This window comes from Calonectris borealis, chromosome 4 (genome assembly GCF_964195595.1).
Source record: "Calonectris borealis chromosome 4, bCalBor7.hap1.2, whole genome shotgun sequence".
NCBI classification, from domain to species: domain Eukaryota; kingdom Metazoa; phylum Chordata; class Aves; order Procellariiformes; family Procellariidae; genus Calonectris; species Calonectris borealis.
Genome location: NC_134315.1, coordinates 9,651,754 through 9,669,192, shown reverse-complemented (window position 1 = coordinate 9,669,192; position 17,439 = coordinate 9,651,754). Strand labels below are relative to the sequence as shown.

At 44.8% G+C, this 17,439-nt stretch overlaps 1 protein-coding gene across 2 annotated transcripts; it reads right to left on the bottom strand.

Moving 5' to 3' along the window:
• Window positions 1–2,637: 2,637 nt before the first annotated feature.
• NICOL1 (NELL2 interacting cell ontogeny regulator 1) lies at window positions 2,638–16,045 on the bottom strand. Of its 2 annotated transcripts, none has more exons than XM_075148566.1 (4): window positions 16,029–16,045; window positions 15,694–15,851; window positions 8,950–9,038; window positions 2,638–5,052 (listed from the first exon to the last, which is right to left on the bottom strand). In XM_075148566.1, the coding sequence occupies exons 2-4, from the start codon at window positions 15,824–15,826 to the stop codon at window positions 4,987–4,989; spliced, it is 288 nt and encodes a 95-aa protein (XP_075004667.1). In that variant the 5' UTR covers window positions 15,827–15,851; window positions 16,029–16,045; the 3' UTR covers window positions 2,638–4,986. The 2 variants fall into 2 exon arrangements, with proteins under 2 accessions (XP_075004667.1, XP_075004665.1); XM_075148564.1 differs by having other exon boundaries at window positions 15,961–16,037.
• Window positions 16,046–17,439: the final 1,394 nt, after the last annotated feature.

Sequence of the window (17,439 nt, the reverse complement as noted above, 5' to 3'; positions counted from 1 at the left end):
TCCAGTTGTCTCCCCTTTGCCACCCAACTCAGGGATGGAGCAGGTGAGACAGGTTTGAGGCTCTAGTAAAGTTTACCATGTGCTTCAGTCTCCTCAAGAATGGTAAGAATGATGAATTGGTTTTCTAACAGCCTCCTTGTGTTTCTCATTCCTCCCCTCTGGAGTTCAGGGAAGGAAGTTAATAACTTCAGCTTCTTTTCTAGCCATATACATAGAGAACATAACATGAGCACATACGCTTGTCCACATTGGGTTAGACCAAAGGCCCTTCTAGTATAGGATCCTTCTGTAGCAGTCAACAAATTATCATGAGAGTATGGGGGGAAAATTCTTTCCTTCCTTTGCCCATGTAGAGATGCAGAGATGCTGAGTGCATGTTCTGAACAGAGCCTCCAGGCCTGTTCAAGGCAGAGCCAGAATCAGAAATTGGAAAATCACGGTGTCTTTTCAGAAGTTTAGCAGACAGACAGACCCATCCTGCTTCATCCATCACTGTCAGAAATTATTTATTCAAAATGTTTACTGGAGCAAAAATGAAGCTAAATATTTTATACGTATATACATATTATACATACATATATATATTTGCAATTGATATTAGTTTTCCACCTCTATTTAACTTTTGCTGCCAAGAAGACTCTTTAAGTGAGTGATGCCTTTCTCCTTGGCTAGTAAAAGCACCTGCAAATTAGTTTCCCCTTAATTTTCAAATCGGCAAGTACCAGTTTGCAAAAGATGCTTCCAGCTCTTCCATATTTTCTTTGGGAACAAGCACAGCACAAAGCCTCCCTGAGACTTTCCGTGTTCTGCACAGCTCCAGCAGAGCAACACAGCGATTATTCACAACCACCTCTTCCATCTGCATTTCATTGCACAGTTCTCAAAAGCAGGTTCTGGAAAGCTTGGAAAATTCACATGCCATGCTTGATGAGAGCGGAGAAAATAATCTCTTCTTTTGCATCAGTGCGCACAACATATCTGTGCTCCCCATTTCAAATCCTGTTCCTGATACCGCTGTGCTGGCTTTGTCTGCAGCACTGCCCTCATTCAAAATGCTTGCAGCCTCTGCTTATCATGCACAGCATATAAATCCTTAGGAGGCTGCAGCTCTGGTTTCTCAGTCAGGAGCACTGGTTTGCCAGGAACTCAGCCAGGCTGCCGAAGGCAGGTCTCTCTTTTGCCCTCCACACTTGCTCCCCTTTTCTCTCACTCACTGAGTCCCGGCCAGGGAAGGACTAAGCAGAACATTGGTTTAGGCCAGGGGGTCTTCTTTCCTGTCTGCCAAGAGAGGCAAAGGCAAACTTTCTGCCTTGTGCCAGTTCCAAAGAAAAAACATCCTTTGTGCTTCTCTTTGCCATGGGAAAGGCACAACAGCCTCAGAGCCTTTCTTCTTTTAAATTACCTTTGAACTAAACTGGAATTCCTGTTAGCCTCCTTCAGCACAGCAAGTGCTTTCTCTCAGCAGGGTGACATCTGTCTTCCGGTAGCCAACAAATGGCCAGCATCAGCCCCCTCCACAAGTCCCACCGCTACAGGAGGAGGTCTTGTCTCTGGGTACCAGCCTGGGGCAGGTGAAACAAGGGGTGCAGAAACCCCTTAAGGTTTCTTAAGGGAACCAACTTTATAACTCTAACTATAACACTTTATAACTATTGCTTAGAACTCAGATCACCCAGGAGTTACCTACAGACTAGTTCTGGGTACAAAGATATAACTGATTTCTAAATACAAGATTTTCATCTTGGAAAGGGTATTCCATGGGGCTTTCAGAGTATTCCACACAAAAATATGGGCAAGGAACACCAGCCCATACACTAGCCAAATTCAGCTAGCAATAATACTAGTTAGTTTTGATGTTACCTAACAGGAATCTTCATTACAAGCAAGATAAATTGTGTTCCCATTTTTTAGAATTAAATCCAGAGACATGTCTTCGGAGAGTTGTCCTGAGACCCAGCTGAAAATTACTAACTTAGAATATACACAGAATTGCACCCAAAAAAGGCATTAGGTCAGGTATGAGAAGTTCTGGAGATGTGGAGATGTGGAGATCATTACCAGGATTTATCCATCACCTTGGCTACCCAGAGATAGCACCACGCTAAGATGATTATACCATTTCTCTTATAGGGAGGACTTGGCTGTGCATCTTTACAGCCTACCACTTGCACTCCACCTTGTGTACAAATGCCATTAGGCAAATGTTCCCAGGGCTACCTGCAGCAGCACTGCACCAAAAGAAAAGAAGACACGGCTTGGTTTCAAAAGGTCGTGAAAACTGCCTTGGCTCTGCAAAACAGTGCTGGAAGTGTTGTGTAGGAAAACAGACTTTCTGCTTTAAGGTCTCCTGCAATTTAATCCTTTTGTAAAATATACATTTTCTTCTAGTAAGTGGAGACTCAAGGGGGTTCTGAATTTAAATTAACTTAATGAGCAATAATAAATTAAAACTATCTAGCTCAATTTTTTTTCTTCATGCCATCCAGCAATTATAAGGACCTTTATCACAACCACCAAGTACAGAGTATGGGTCCTTAAAAAAGCTCACAAAAATCATTGCAGTACTTTTAATTTCAAATAAGAGTGAGTTCGATTTTATAGTTCAGCAAATAAGAATACATTCATAAATTTAGCCCAAATACAAGATTTCTTTATTTTCGTATTCAAAGTAGCAGTTTTTCTCTGTGGATTTTCCAGCTAACTAAAGACCAGATATTTATTAATGCATAAGCATTATCATTTTTCAAATCACTAACAAAGCACACCAAATACTATAATGCATCTTGCCCTTTTATTGTGTTGTATTATAGACAAAGGGGAGTACATACAGAATAATCACTATCATCACAGCCGTAAAGTTGCAGTGTCACTCTCATCCCTTGGGGAGTCAGAGAACATCCACTTATCATTCATTCCACCTTTTCATCGTAACAAGCTGCGTATACCAAAACTCAGCTGTGAGCAACCATTGTTCTAAATGAAAACACAGCCAAAAAAACAGTGCTTGCTAACACGACTTTGCAAGATTCTTTAAGGTACCAGCAGAATAAGCATGCACAATAGCAATAAAAAACCATAGACATGTTGCCCCCTGAAAAAGTGAGCTGTGCTGGAAAATTCACAGGTTGAGCGCTGGAACTCCATCTCCTGCAAAAAGCCAACTCAAAATCTGTGCATTACTTTGGTTCAAATCTAAGTGGGAGTAAAGGAACCTAAGGTTGGTATTTTGCAAAGGAGTTGTGTCAAACCTATTCTTTTATCTGCAAAATAAAATATGGTCTATGATAAGAACTTCCCATTAGTCTGTTACCGGTGCTACAGTGGAGTGTAATGCTACTAGAAGCAATGTGTTGCTGTGTCATGCTGCTTCTCTTTTATACAAACTAGGTCCTGATGACCTATAAAGGGTTTTTCTAGAATACTACAAAGGACACAGCAAATTTCCTACTTGACATGCAGGTGCAAGGAAGCTTTTCATTGCTGAGAACCACACGTCTTTCAAACAGCTTTGGCAGAGTATATCGTAATACACTCCTTTGTGTTATTGAGTATGACTGCACACAAAATAATAAGTTGGCAGTGGGTCACAGTTCCCTGTTTCCCCATGCCTAATGTGGTAGATAAAATGGGAGAGAAGTGATTTGGAAACATACAGATAGCTACGATTGTAACTTACTGAGCAGCCTGACAGCAAAATATCAGCCACTTATGGGAAGACAGACATGTTAATAAGAATTGGTAAAATGACTTTGAAAACCACTGTTGTTGATACTGCTCCCATACTCTTGTTTGTATAAAAGTTTCTAGCCTGTACATAGATGCTCTAGCTGATATACAAATCTCTATTAACTATACTTTGGGGATGATATTTTAAGCCCTATGAAAAATCTATTATTATCTAGCAGAACTTTCCACTGGGGTCATTTTCTGCTCTCCTCCCCAAAACAAAGGAAAAGAGGAAAACAATGAGAAAGGATTTGTTATTCTTTTTCAAAGAGTAACAAGGCGCAATCTTGTCTACTACTACACTACTACACTGCCTAGGTTGTTTTGTTCTCTCTTGTCTCACACTGACTGCAGCAGGAATATTAATAGTATCAGCACTGTAACCCATGCAAGAGCTATGGACCATTTTGGTAGAACTTAGATTATTTCTCAAAATACAGTTTGCAAGAGACTCCTGGGCACGCAGGCGTTTCGTAGGCTGGCTGCCAAAACTCTCTGTAGAGGCCAGTTTGAGTGGTTCAATCCAGTATGTGATTTGCTTAATGAAAGACACTGCTCCAGAAGATTTTGGCAGACGCAATCAGTTCAATTGCCAGGCAGTATTCATGTGATTACAAATGTTACTGATCACATTAGATACTTAATAAATCTCTCCAAAAAGATCACAGCTACTGTGTGGCTCTGAAGGAATTAAAATTGTGATACAGATTACTGTGTGTGCTGTGCACTGGACTATTGATACAATCGGGAACAAATACCTTCCTTAGCCTGCCAAGCAGTGGTAACTATTAATTTCTATATAAAGCCATGACTGCTTGTTTGTAAATGTTTAGCTATGCATCACTGCAAAGTAGTTTCCTTTTCATGTTAGGGACACATTCTACCATAAATATATTCAAGAATTCGACTTTACTGACTTTCACAGATTTATGGCAATTCACATGTGCTGAGGGTTGGCCTGAGAGTCCGAGGACAATTTTTGGCTGGAAATACCAGAAAAGAAAGATGCTATCCTTACATAAAACCCATGAGCGAGACTTTGGCACTGTTTCTTCTGTTGACATTTCAGCAGATGCAATATCGCATACAGTAATGGTAAAACACATCAAAGCAAAAATGATCTAACTGAGCTGTACCTGTTCGGATAAAAATTGTTTTCCTTGCCGTGTGGTACAACTTGCACTCCGTATCTTCCTGTAATTTATTGAACAGCATTTTAAAAATTAATAAATGTCCATTGGCCAAATCCCGGTGCTCGTTTCAGTGTATTGCACGAAAGCAATCACACAGGCCTCTCTTTTCCGCTCTCAGGAGGAGGGTTTCTGTCTGCAAAAAAACCATGAAACCAAAGAACTGAATATATCACTTCAGAAGAACATATAATTGATTAGATCTAATCCCTCTGCACAGCTGTAGTCAAGGTGCTTTCCTGAGTGAAAAATCGTAGTTATTAGTGTTGGTTTTCATCCAGAAAAGGTGATGAAATAAGTATATTTGGAACTGAGATGCATGGAGAGTATTTTTATAGTTTAAATGTTTTCATTTTCACAGTTAACTTCTAGGGAGTAGGCTGTCAGAATTATTAAAGTGTCCTTTATAAATGCTGAGAAAAATTCCACTTTCAACTGCACTGCTCTTAATTCCTTCACAGTGATTGATGGCTTCCTGTTGACGATATCTTCAGTACTGTATAATTTAATTGCGCCAGATAGCATGTGCTGAGGAGCCAGTTTTGCTCTCAGTTACGCTGGTGTTCCTCTAGAATAACTCTGAGTTCAATCCAGCTGTCAGTCGAACCTTGTTGTCTGAAACTCACAATCTTTCAGGGCAGATCTAGACTTGAGTTTGTGGCTCTTGTTTTAACCTGAGTTAATTTACTGACAGTTGCCTTATTATCAACTCCATTTGCAGCCATGCCCCCAGAACTCCATGAAAAGCTTAAAACCCATTATCTATATACATAATTTAAAATTACGTGCTCTTGTTTTTGGAGCGTCTTAGTTGGAAAAGCATTTCCAAGCTTTTTTTCTCTGTATCCAGGGAAAAAATTAACTTCAGATCCTCAAAGATATTTAAGTATCATTTATTTAATTGTGATCAAATAACTTAAATCTTTTGTGGGTCCTGGTCTCACTCTTTGAGAAACAAAGGCTTAATTTCTCAAATGGCACCATCATTTCAAAAGCTGAGTCTCTTGCAAGACTCAAAATAGAATTGTTGGTGCAAGCAACTCACATTAGCACGTGCAATCATGACTGAAGAGAAACTTCTTCCTGAGCATATCTTGTGGTTTTCACCCTGTGGTCTGTGGCCCCTTAAGTAGTTTGTAGACTGACTTTGAAGAGTTTCTTGAGGGGAAAAAAAGTTACCAGGCTTAAATTCACCATGAATGGGTTTCCCATCTGCACTGGAAAAAAACATTAAAGGTTGAAAACCACTTGTTAACAAACTATCTAAAAGATCTGTGAAACAACATCTTCATCCTGCTGGTGTTCCTCTGACGTGATGCCTCCTGACAAATTAGAAAGAGCAAAGGGCTAATTAACAAAGACACACAGTTTCCAAAGGAGTAGCTGGGCACTTCTACCTGGGGACCTGCTCCACCAAGCTTTGCCTGGCTTGGCCAGCCGTACCTCTGTCCCCCAGCAGTTCCCAATCTCTGCTACTCATTTCTTCTTCTCAGACTGCAAGCTTTTGCAGGGAGAGGCTCTTTCAGAACTGCTTTTCCCTCCCCTCCGCAGCCCTCTATCCTTTCCAACTCAAAATTTTGACATCCACCTTTGCATTAAAGAGGGCTTGTTCACTTTCCTTGTCTGCTTTCACTTATCAGCTTAGTGCAACGGCAGGCATTATTAAACACTGCTCCTCACTTGTACAATGCAATCCTGGCTGAGTGAATGCTCTCATTGTTGGGAGCCCAGTAGAAATCATAGAATCATCTTAACATCAAACAGGCTTATTGGATTTCACTGTAATGCCAACATGCTGTCACTGTTACCACAAACCCTGCCTAGGCGTCACTCATTGCTATTTACAGGCAGGAAGAGCAGCTTTGGGAGCACTTAATTGTAAACTGAAAGACTATGAAAGAGAAGCAACAATTACAAAAATTAATTGCGGCCCTGTTGGCATTGGCTTAGGAAGTCCCTGATAAGAACAGTCCTGCATGGGGCTTGCACTTGTAACAACAACTTTCACGACGCAGGAGTTGTTGAATGAAGTTATTTGTATGTAAAACTTGAGAAATTATAGTTGGTCAGCATAAGCCAAGCACCAGCGGTTGAGTAAGGATATGGAGGCTGTTACCTTTCAGAGAACAGAAGGCCACAGCCATTTGTAGGGCCCTGGCCACTGCATTTCATTTTAGTATCTCTGCACATTCAATAATTTGCATTTAACTAAAGTATCTCCTCCAGAAAGGCCTTTGGAGTCTCAGTCCAAATGCTGGAAAAGATGGACAGCAATATAGCCTTTCTTTACTAGTAGTATTAAACTCTGACAGTTGTCAAAGGGTGGGTGATGTTCCAGATAACTCGTTACGTTTGTTTTGGTGATGCATTGTTCTGCAATACTGAGAGCTGTCTGAATCAGTGCCTTGGCATCTCAGGCCCGTCCAGGTCCTCGCAGGAACAGAAACTGATCTTGCGGCGCTCTGGGGCCAGCTTCCCCCTTTATGCTCTGCCGCACCTCTTACAAGACAGCATTGCTCTCTGATGGGTTTATTCTCACTCCACCCTCCAAATAGAATAGCCAACACAGATACGTCTGAATATCTCTGTAAGTGGGATTAAGGGATTGTGCTGCCTCTATTGCATTCAAAAACATCTTCCCAGTGCAATTGAGACAGAAATTTAGTACCTCCTTTAATTTCCCATGTTAAGCCTGGTGACAGTGTAAGAACCAGCACAGCTGCGATTGCACGTGGCCTTGCTGTCTCATGCGTAGGTACAAAACATTTCAGGGGAACCTAATCCACACACGTGACACCCCGCTATGCACCAGAACAGCCCTGCACAGTTGTTGGATGTAAAGCCCCTCTCTTCAGAGTCTACCACTTAACAGTTATTTAGTATTACACTAGTGCATGGGAAACTTTTGCAATGTAACCCGTACTGCACTCAGAGTTCTGCCCTAATCAGTTTGCTATTGATAGCTCAAGAAAGCTAAAGTCACTCCAACCTTATTGTGTGGGGCCCTACATGATTGCCCAAGGTCACAAGAAACCAAAGGCAAAGCAACGTAATTGCCCTTCTGTGTTATAGTTTGAGACACATAATTGATTTTCATCTCTCTGGTTGACTCTGCTGTGAATGACAATTTGAGCGGAGGGTGACTTTAAAGGAACAAGGAGCCCTTCTCACCTACCAACAGAGGTGGCACTGGCCAGAGGCACTGAGCGGGCACCCAAAGGAACTGGGAGATGTGGCTGCGATCTGGCTTCACTCCCCACAAGTTGCTTTACTGTCATGTTGCCAGTGTTAATGGAGTTCTTAGGGAAGGAGAGGTAGTACAAGACATACATGAGGGGGGCTTTATTAGAGGTGAGAGACCTCCTGCCCCTTGCAAACTTCAGAGAGCACGGGAACCACTATGGTAAGTCCTACCCCAGTCAGTGTTTGTGCATATTTATGAACCCACGTATGTATGCATTGCTAAAATCAGGACACTTAACACACCCTCATTTATTGTTCATTGGGATCTCTGCAGCACAACACCAGCATGTGAAGTTGCAAAATGCCCTGTGTGCTGTGATAACTACCCGAGGAAATGTGCTTCCCCCTTTTTCACAGAGTATTGATCCATGAGCAAAGAATATATGTGCTTCCCTTTCCTCTCTGCCAGCCCTGCCTGCCACCTTCTTGCTCTCCAGTTCACTTTCTGCTCCTGCCCAGTGAACAGTCAGTCCACAGCTCAGAACCAACGTTATGAGATAAAGAGTAAATCATCTTTCTTGTTCTTTTCGCCCTTCATACATCTTCTTTCCTTCTCTATTTGATGCAGGGACTGTCTGGGGGAATTCTTTAGCCTGTTATGCAAGAAGTCTGACTAGACAATCTCTAATGAACCCCTCCAGCCTGTGAAAAATAATCTGTACTTGGTACAATCCTATTTGCTGAAATGGAAGTGAGTCAGCAGAGATGTCATGTCTGCTGTACACAGACAGGCAGACCTGGCCACTTGGAGATAAAGGCTAAGTAAAAGCATTTCTATAGAAACACATACCCGTGCGTCTAGATTATACGCTGTCTTCTTTAAATCCTGCAACGCCCTCTGCATGAACTCAAACGCATGGCAGTCAACACAGGGACGACCTGGAAAAAGGTATAGAAGAAGACATCACTGTCACAGCATGAAATTTGGAGTGTGGCGGTACAGAGAGGGACTACTCACAGCCCTTGCAATGCCAGGAGAAAACTCATTTTACCAGCCACCCACACCTGCATGTGTACAAAGTTCGGGCTGCCTGTGGACAGGGCTGTATCTATCCTTGTGCAAATGTGTAAGGACCAGCAAAAACACACGAGTGTTTTGCTGCGTGTGCTTTTCTGAACATAGCCCAGGTTTGATTCTGCCCGGTGCTGCGTGCCTCTAGCTCCCAGCCTCTCCCCTTAAAATGGAAAACCTCAAAGCTTCTCAGACGTGGGTTAATTCTCAACTGATACAGTGAAAATAGCAGTTTGCAGTGGTTCAGAAATCACAGGCAGGTCTGTTTTTACAGGAGCTCTTACAGAGCGCCTTGGCAAGGGACAGTGCCAGATCTGTATTTGCTTCCTTTCACCTGCTGCTGTATTTTTTCTCTGCCAGGAACGCAAAGCATCCCACTGGCTCTGCAGCTGGTGCCAGTGTCTGTGCGCAGAGGGGCAGGGCAGGGGAAAGGCAGGGAAGAGGAGGAGGAAGGGACTTGACAACTAAAATGGCTCACTTCTGGACCTGGGCATTTCTGCTCTGCCAGGATTCACGCTGCTCTCATCTCAGGCCCTTTTGTTCAGTCACAGAGTTAATGAAGTGTGGGTTTTCAGAAGAAGAAATTGCAGATACCGAAGGAGATGCAGGAGGAATGGGGAGAGAGGGCGTTTTACATTGATGACAGAGCTCCCATGTTGGGGGGGGTGCTGAAATCCTTGTCCACTGGCAGCCACTTGTGCTGCTCTGACAAAGCAAAGAGGGTGCAAAGCTGCTGCTGAAAGAGCTGGGGAGCTGCCCGGCGCCAGAGAGCTGCCATGCAGCACTGCAGCACCCCACGCCTGGCACCCTGCTGCCATCACGCACTTCTGAGTTGGGACTGATGGAAGGGAGCAGCCGGCGTGCTTCTCGGTCCTCAGCAAGCCTCTTAGGAGCTTTGACCTGTTCAGGAGGTGTTTCTATCCCACCCATCCTCCTCCATCTCCCCTCCACGCAGCTGACATCTCAGGGAGACCCAGGGATTTAATTCCAGGGATGTGAGGAGATGCAAAGTCCCCACCTGTATAAGAACAGCATCACTCACAAAGATTCTCTCCAGGCCTGAGAGGAGTAGCAACAGGATGGTTTTGAGCACATTTTAAAGACGCTCAACCCCCTCCTGTTTTCAGTATTTCAGTAATTTAATTGTTTTCACTTCAGATCATGGATCAGAGCTCTTAGAAAGAACCTGCATCTTCAGTCTGCTGTCAGCAAATCCATCATTCCCTTGGTGCCATGGCCTGCTCCCTCCCCTTGCTGTGGTCTTCTCAGAAAGCACCCTGCCCTGGCTCCACCTTGGTGAAGTGCTGCATACCCTGCAGTGCTTGTCACTAAAATGTTCTCAAAATCAGAACTTGATGGAGAAAAAACAAACTTCAGGTCATAAATGAATGTCTCCTGCTCGGCAGTGTGGAGAAAGCATCTTTGAGGAGAGCCATGAATTCCATAGACAATCCACTGCCTGCCACCCAGGGAGTCTTCCCAGGCTCTCATGAAGGCCATGGCTGTCTGGGATCATTCACTGGTATTTATGGCAGCCAAGTGCTCCTATGTGGACAGGGAGGTACTAGTGGAACAGCACAACCATGCCAAGTGGTTATTTCAGTTCAGCCACCTCTGTGAAAGCAGCCGCCCTCCCATCAAAGCAGCTTCTGCAGGAAAATGGTGGTCGCACAGAGGACACCTGCCCATGAAGGATCAGCACATGCGAAGCTTCTAACACGGCACTGCTCTTCAAAGCCACAGTGCAGATGCAGCCAGTTCCACCACATAAAGGGATATTCACTCTCTAATATGGTTTCCTGGGCTGTCCTCCTTGGTGGAGGGTCCTTCTCCAGGCACAGCTGTCTCCGGGTCAGGTTAGCACCCCTGCCTGTTGGGAGCTAGCAGCCCTGCAGCGCTGGCAGCGGGAGAGCTCGTGTGATTCCTCCAACCAGCTATATCCCGGGACGGGATGCATCGTTTTGACCTGCAGCAGCGCAGAGAGGACTCACTGAAGCAGCACCACTGGCAGACGAGGGGACAGCTGTACCTGGGAGGAGGTGACGAGCAGCTGGGGAGGCGGCTGGCTATAAACTCTTCCACCCATGCAGCCCTGCAGAGCACGCATCTGTTCAGCGCTTTGGGGACTGAACCAGGGCAGTGCTGATCTCTCTATCAAGAATCTTGCACTAGCACAGAGCAACTTGAAGGCAGTTCCCCAAATAAAATAGGGGCGATATCCCACTACCTGGAAAGCCTATAGCTACAGTCAGATTTTTACCAGCAGAGCTGCCCAAGTCCTGACTCTAGCCGGGCTTTTAATCTATTATACTTGCCAGACTCTCACAGTAGCCAATAGCAGATACTTAAGGAAGATATAAGAATAAGCCTCTAGCAATGTTCTTCTAGCCTACCAAGAGGCTGGAGGATATCCTGAGTCTCACTGGTGTTTCTACATCTGATAAGCCCTCCATGAATTTTTCTCACATTAATTTGCCCCGTTGCTTCCTGAATCCATGTAAACTTTTGGCATCTACAGCATCCTGTGGCAACAAGTTCCATAGCTCAGCTATTCACTGTGTGAAGAAAATACCATTCTTGTCTGCTCTGAAGTTAACATCTGCTCGTTTCATTTCCTGCCTCTAATTTTTGCACTGGAAGAGACAGTTATTACATATTCACCACCTTTGTCCCACTTATGACTTTGCTGCTCTCCATCATTCCCTGATTCGGTGGCTCCTTTCCAGACTGAAGAGCTGGGCTGGTAAGCTGGCCATCTAGCTGGACTCATTCTCTCTCCCTGTTCACAATATTTTCAGTAGGATGGCCATGGACATTTCCCCAAAGTCATGATGTCTAAGGGGCTGTTTTCACAAAGGTTTGTCCTTGGCTACGTGTTCCCACACCTTCCCTCGCTCACAGCAGGAGAGATCATGCAGTTGCTTGGATTGCTGATTTTTTTCTCCAGATGAGATCCTGAATGCCCAAGTTCTGTGGCCAGAACAAGAAATAGGGCAAGGACAGGAGGCCAGGTTATGGGGAAGAGAAGGGCAGAGGCAGCATAGGCTTACATCAGCTTAAAGCAATCGTGAAACCAAACCTTAAGTCACATCATAGCAAAGCACAGCAGAGTGCTATTAATTCCTTGCTGACAGCTGGGAACAGACTATCATTCACAGGGAGACTTAACAGGTTTGTGGATTAACATAATGAGAATTATCAAGAGTCAGCTATAATTCTTTAAATGGGTCCTGTCAGCACGAAGACTGTATGTGTCTTTGTGTATTTGGGGAGAAGTGGGGGAAGGGAGCTTAAAATATGCTTCTTGGCTTCTTCTTGGTGAAAAACTGGAACTGAAAGCACTGTGGAAGTCTAATTTACTTTCCCTCGCATGCACATGGCGTTTACTCTTTGTATTTCATGCACCTTGGCTAATGAAAACAGACTGAAGAGCTTCTGTTCTTCGAATTCCACATTGCAGCTTTCACAGTGGGTGATCTGGACTATAAATGCAGTGAGAGGTTGGGGAAATTACTCAGGTTTTTTTAGTGCGTTGCACTGAACTTTAAAGAAAACAATCCGCAAACGTTAGTAACACCACTTCATACCTGAACAGTCTTTTGCATATGCAAAGTGCTGTGTATAAAGTATAGGGACATGATTAATCACTGCTAATTAGCATTATTCATAAAAAGCTGGGCCTGGCTTTCTGACTGGCAGACAGTATGCCAAGTGGAGAGCAGGTGATGATACCCCAAGCCAGATATCGGTGCCACACACAGGGCAGGATCTCTCTGCAACGCTAAGAACTTCGACTCGCTCTCATGCTTCTCTGCTGTGACTCCTGCACCTCCCACACTTGCACCAGAGCATTGCTGCCCCTCTCCTGCTCGTGGTGCTGCAGGAGGGACACATTTCTCCCACCAAGTGGGAGAGAGAGGCTGTAGTGTTGCGTGGTCCATAAGGGATTGTTCCTGCTAAAGGCATATTCCCAGTCCCAATGTCACACACCTGGGAACAGAGAAAAGCATCGAGCACCGCACTGCAGAAGGACACTTAGTATGGTCCATGTACATCATATGCCCCTGTCAAGAATGTGTACAGAGCCCCCTTTTTCTCCCCAGGTCATCCAGGATCACACAGCCACCGTTTTAGCTGGGCTGACAGTACAGACTTAAGTGCCAGCAATAGGGAAGGTGTGCGCACGTGCTGCAGTAGCACTGCCCCCAAAATGGGTCAGTGTCCAGGAGGATCAGCTCCTTGGTGAGAAATAGCCAGTGGAGCTGAGATCAAGCAGGAGAAGATCCAGGAATGTCTGTACGAGATCACATCAAAGGTCTGCTGGCCCAGTGTCCTGTCTGCCATGAGCTACATCTCTTGTAGCACATTAAATGTGTCTAGGAGCATTCCCAGGCTTTAAGAGCAGCTGGCATGGGACAGCTCATCTCTGGAAAAGTAAACTCTGTCTTCCAGATAGGCAAATGCCCTCCCGTCATGGACAAAAGTGTGCCAGGGACCATCCTAGTTATGTCCCCATGCCAGGGAACATCCATGGGCGCTAGTTATAGATGTGACCTTCACAGCCAACAACGGATGCCCCTGAATGAGCACAAGAACAGGGCAAGTGAGGAGGGATGTGTCCCCAAAGACCCCCCCAGGCCTCAGGAATACGCTGAGGCAGCTCCTGAGCCAGAAGAACTGCTGCTGTATCTGACAGCCCTTTCTAAGATTTTTTTCTTTGAATTTACCCAATCAGTTCTGCAATCCCATGCAAACTTTTAGCATCCACAGTGTCCTGGGAGGAGTTAACTATCAGGAAGAGCCCTGATGTGCAAAGGAAAGTACCTGGAGCACTTAGCAGCTATGCAGCACTCTCAACAAGTGCCGATTAGAAGCATCCCGAGTTCCTTGTCACTTTAAAACTCTGTCCCTACAGCAGCACAAAACAATTTACAATTCCTGATCAGCTGAGAGTCTTCCTCCTGGCCTGGCCTCAGACATCAATACCGTTATGCATTCGTAGCAATGCTACCAGCCTCCATTACTCAGGACAGAGCGGCATGCCTCTGCAGAAATACCGGCCGCAGAAACACTCTGACCTGCCCTTCATTCCTCACTCTCACATGCAGGAGTAAGACCAGACAAGGAATCTTTCTCAAGGGCTCTTCAGGGGACTTAGTAGCCTGGCCACAGGTTATCAAAACCATGAGATAACTCCTTGAGATTGGGGTCAGAGATCCTGGCCAAGAGTTTTGTTCTACAGATAAAATGGGAGTTTCCACTACACAAGCAGAACAAGGAATCACCATATACTTTTTCCCAAAAATGTGTTGACTTGCCTCTGCTAACATAGACACACAAAGGCTCATATAATTTATTTTTCAAACATGATTTTCTCCTTGAGGACACAAAATGGACTACTTGCCACAAAACTTATTACAGTTAATTAACGCCTAGAAAACAGACACACAAAATAGAGATGAGGTCTGTTTTAGAACAGACCAAAACTTAGCACTAATAAAAAAAGAAGAGAATGGAAAAAGAAAGGAATTCAGCATTTAAGCCCTGTAGAGACAAATACACATAGATGTATTTGAAAACTAGATATGGAATTATAGGAGAATAAAATGCAGTGACTAAATCAGGTCTTGTATTAAATCTTTTGGTAGTCATGTAAAAAGATAGCTGTGGTACAAAGTAAGCATAACTAAGAAATACAGATTGGTTTGTATGCAATTACCTTCCTTTTTGTTTTTTTCTCCTAGAGGATAATTTAAGTTTCTAATGAGTGGCTACTTCCCACTTGCTGTCACCAAAACACCCTGAGAGCATTGACCCCATCCCCTAATATCTTTGAACTATTGCCCCATTTTGGAGCTGAGAAAGTTTAACTAGGGAGTTGCTCAAAATGACAGAGGAAGCTAATATACAGCTGTGATCCAAATTCAAGAGTTCCCAGCTCCACAGTGTGCTCAAGCCAGTCTGTCATATTTATTTATTTTTTAGGTTTGCAGAATAGCAGCAGGATTTCAGAAATCTATATATGCTTTACAAATACACTGTTTGGGTCAACTTCCCCGGTGTCAATCTATAGTAGTTACAAGAAAGTTGAACTTGAGCTATTGTTCCAACCAAACACTAAAATAAGCAAAATGTAACGCCCTCGCAGAAATAAACACAAATTTCTTTCTAACAATATCCAGACTAGCAAGGACTTTATATGTATTGTGGCAAATCTGGAAACAAAACTCTCAAGCAGCAGATCTAAAAGACTACAACCAAAGAGCTTTAAAACAAGCTCCAATTAAAATTACAGTATTCAGATTTTTTTCCTAAATAACTACTAATCCTTTGCTTGCCTGCTGTTTTTATAAGCGCTGTTTTCATGTGCTTTGCTGACACGTTACAAATTCGTGGTTAGTCCCTCACTAATCAGGCAATGCAACGTTCCCCCTGCAGCCTAAGGGCTGGGTGGCTGCTGCGGGTTAAGTGGAGGAAAGCAAGCAGGACGCGGTGCCGCGGGAGGGCACGGCAGGTACGTACTTTCTGCAGGAATGACACTCCCAGAGTCCTGGCCGGCCCCCACAAGCCTCACGCTTAGCAGGCCAACCGCCGAGATGAACAGGATCGCCACACGCATCGCGCTCCAGACAGACGGCAACGCCATTACTCTCATCAATAATTCAAGCTTTCTTCCCTTCCTGAAACGAGGAGAAATAGTGAAAATCAGCAGTTTGCTCCCAGCGCGCTCCCCACAAAGGAGTGCACGAGACGTGATAAGCACAGACCCACGTGTACACGCAAACCCACACGCACACATCGCTGCGGTGACACGCCACCGGCTTGCGATGCACCCCAAGGACCAGTTTGCCAAGTACCTGATCTTTCTCTTCGCCTGTGCGCCAGACCCTTGGAGCAGCTGTAGCGAGCAGGCGAGGCTCCAGCAGCCCCTCTGAGCATGCGTCCCCCCTGCATCCCCCCTTCCTTGTCTAGGGTCATTGCCATGGAGATTTGCTATAGCAACACTGAAAAATTGGAGCTCCCAAGTGGAGAAGAAGATTTAAAGGGACCACAATGTGGTGGATTGTCGCTGCTGTACTCCTCTGCCTCCGCTCCTTGAAGGCCATGTCCTCTCCTTGGCGAACGCTGGCTGCTGCCACCCACATGAGAGGGTCTTAGGCAATTTTTGTGTTTGTTGCTTTTATTCCCAAAGGGACTGTGCCCAAATATGCAGCTCCCATCCCTTGCTTTAGCTGTAATTCAAAATCAGTGAGATTTTGTTCCAGGAGGCTCAAATGAGATGAAAACTCAAAAGTTTGCTTGGAAAAATAAAGATGCAGGGCCTGGTGATGGTGTCCTGGGCAGACTCCATTATGGGCTTTGTTTAACTACACTGAAAATGAAGCCTTGGGGACAACAGCAACATCGGCACATGAACCAAGCAGGAGCAGGGATCCTGCACAGCATCACACTTGCTAACCGTGATAACAGCCCAGCCAAAGCCTACGCACTGCAAAAGTTTAAGGACGCTCGCTTCAAGCTCAACTGTTGATCTGGGATTTTGCTAATAGGCTGTGTCCCGACAAAGCTCAAGCATGAGCCCTCCTGGACAGGAGATCTACGTAAGGACCTGGCTGAAATCAAGCGTTCAGAAAGTGGAGGTGATACCTGTTGGAAGAGAGAGAGAGAGGCTCTCAGAGTGTGGTTTGCCCCAGAGTGTGGTTAAAGACTCGTCTTGCAACATATCTGTTCAATTCATGGCTTCGTCCTTCTCTCAGGAGAGGATGCTCCTCCTCCTCTCACCGGGGAGCTGGATCCAGCCTTCCTGGTCTGTACAGAATAACTGACCTGCCAGGCTGGGGAGGCATCAGCCTTCCTGGGCTGAGACGCAATTTATCCCTGGCTTTCTTCAGCCCTAGGGACTGCCACCAGCAACATACTCTGCTTCTATTTTACTTGTTCCTGTGGCTTCCTCAGAATGACCTCTCACATCCCTCATTTCAATGCTTATGCTTTTGGACCAGGTTAGTTTAAAAGTCATCTCAAAGGACTCCAGCCTCTTGACCACTTTCTGGCAAAGTGGAATTGCCTTGTGCATGCAAGAGGGGACTTTGCAGGGGGGCAGCCCAGAGTAACGGAAGCAATTCCTACAAGAATGACACGCTGAGCAAATTTTTAGCCCAAAGTGCAACTGAAACTCAACTTCCCTTGTGTGGAAGGTCCAAATGAAGGTCTCAGTCAATGGGGTCTTCATAAGGTGAGTCAGGGCACACGTGTGCACCAAAATGG

Bases quoted from the DNA above. Each gene is read 5' to 3' on its own strand.
- NICOL1 (XM_075148566.1), bottom strand. From the start codon at position 15,826: ATGAGAGTAATGGCGTTGCCGTCTGTCTGGAGCGCGATGCGTGTGGCG. The intron at 9,039-15,693 runs GTACGTACCTGC...ACCTTTTTCCAG, and splicing joins GAGTGTCATTCCTGCAGAAA to GTCGTCCCTGTGTTGACTGC. The intron at 5,053-8,949 runs GTATGTGTTTCT...GTTTTTTTGCAG, and splicing joins CGTATAATCTAGACGCACGG to ACAGAAACCCTCCTCCTGAG.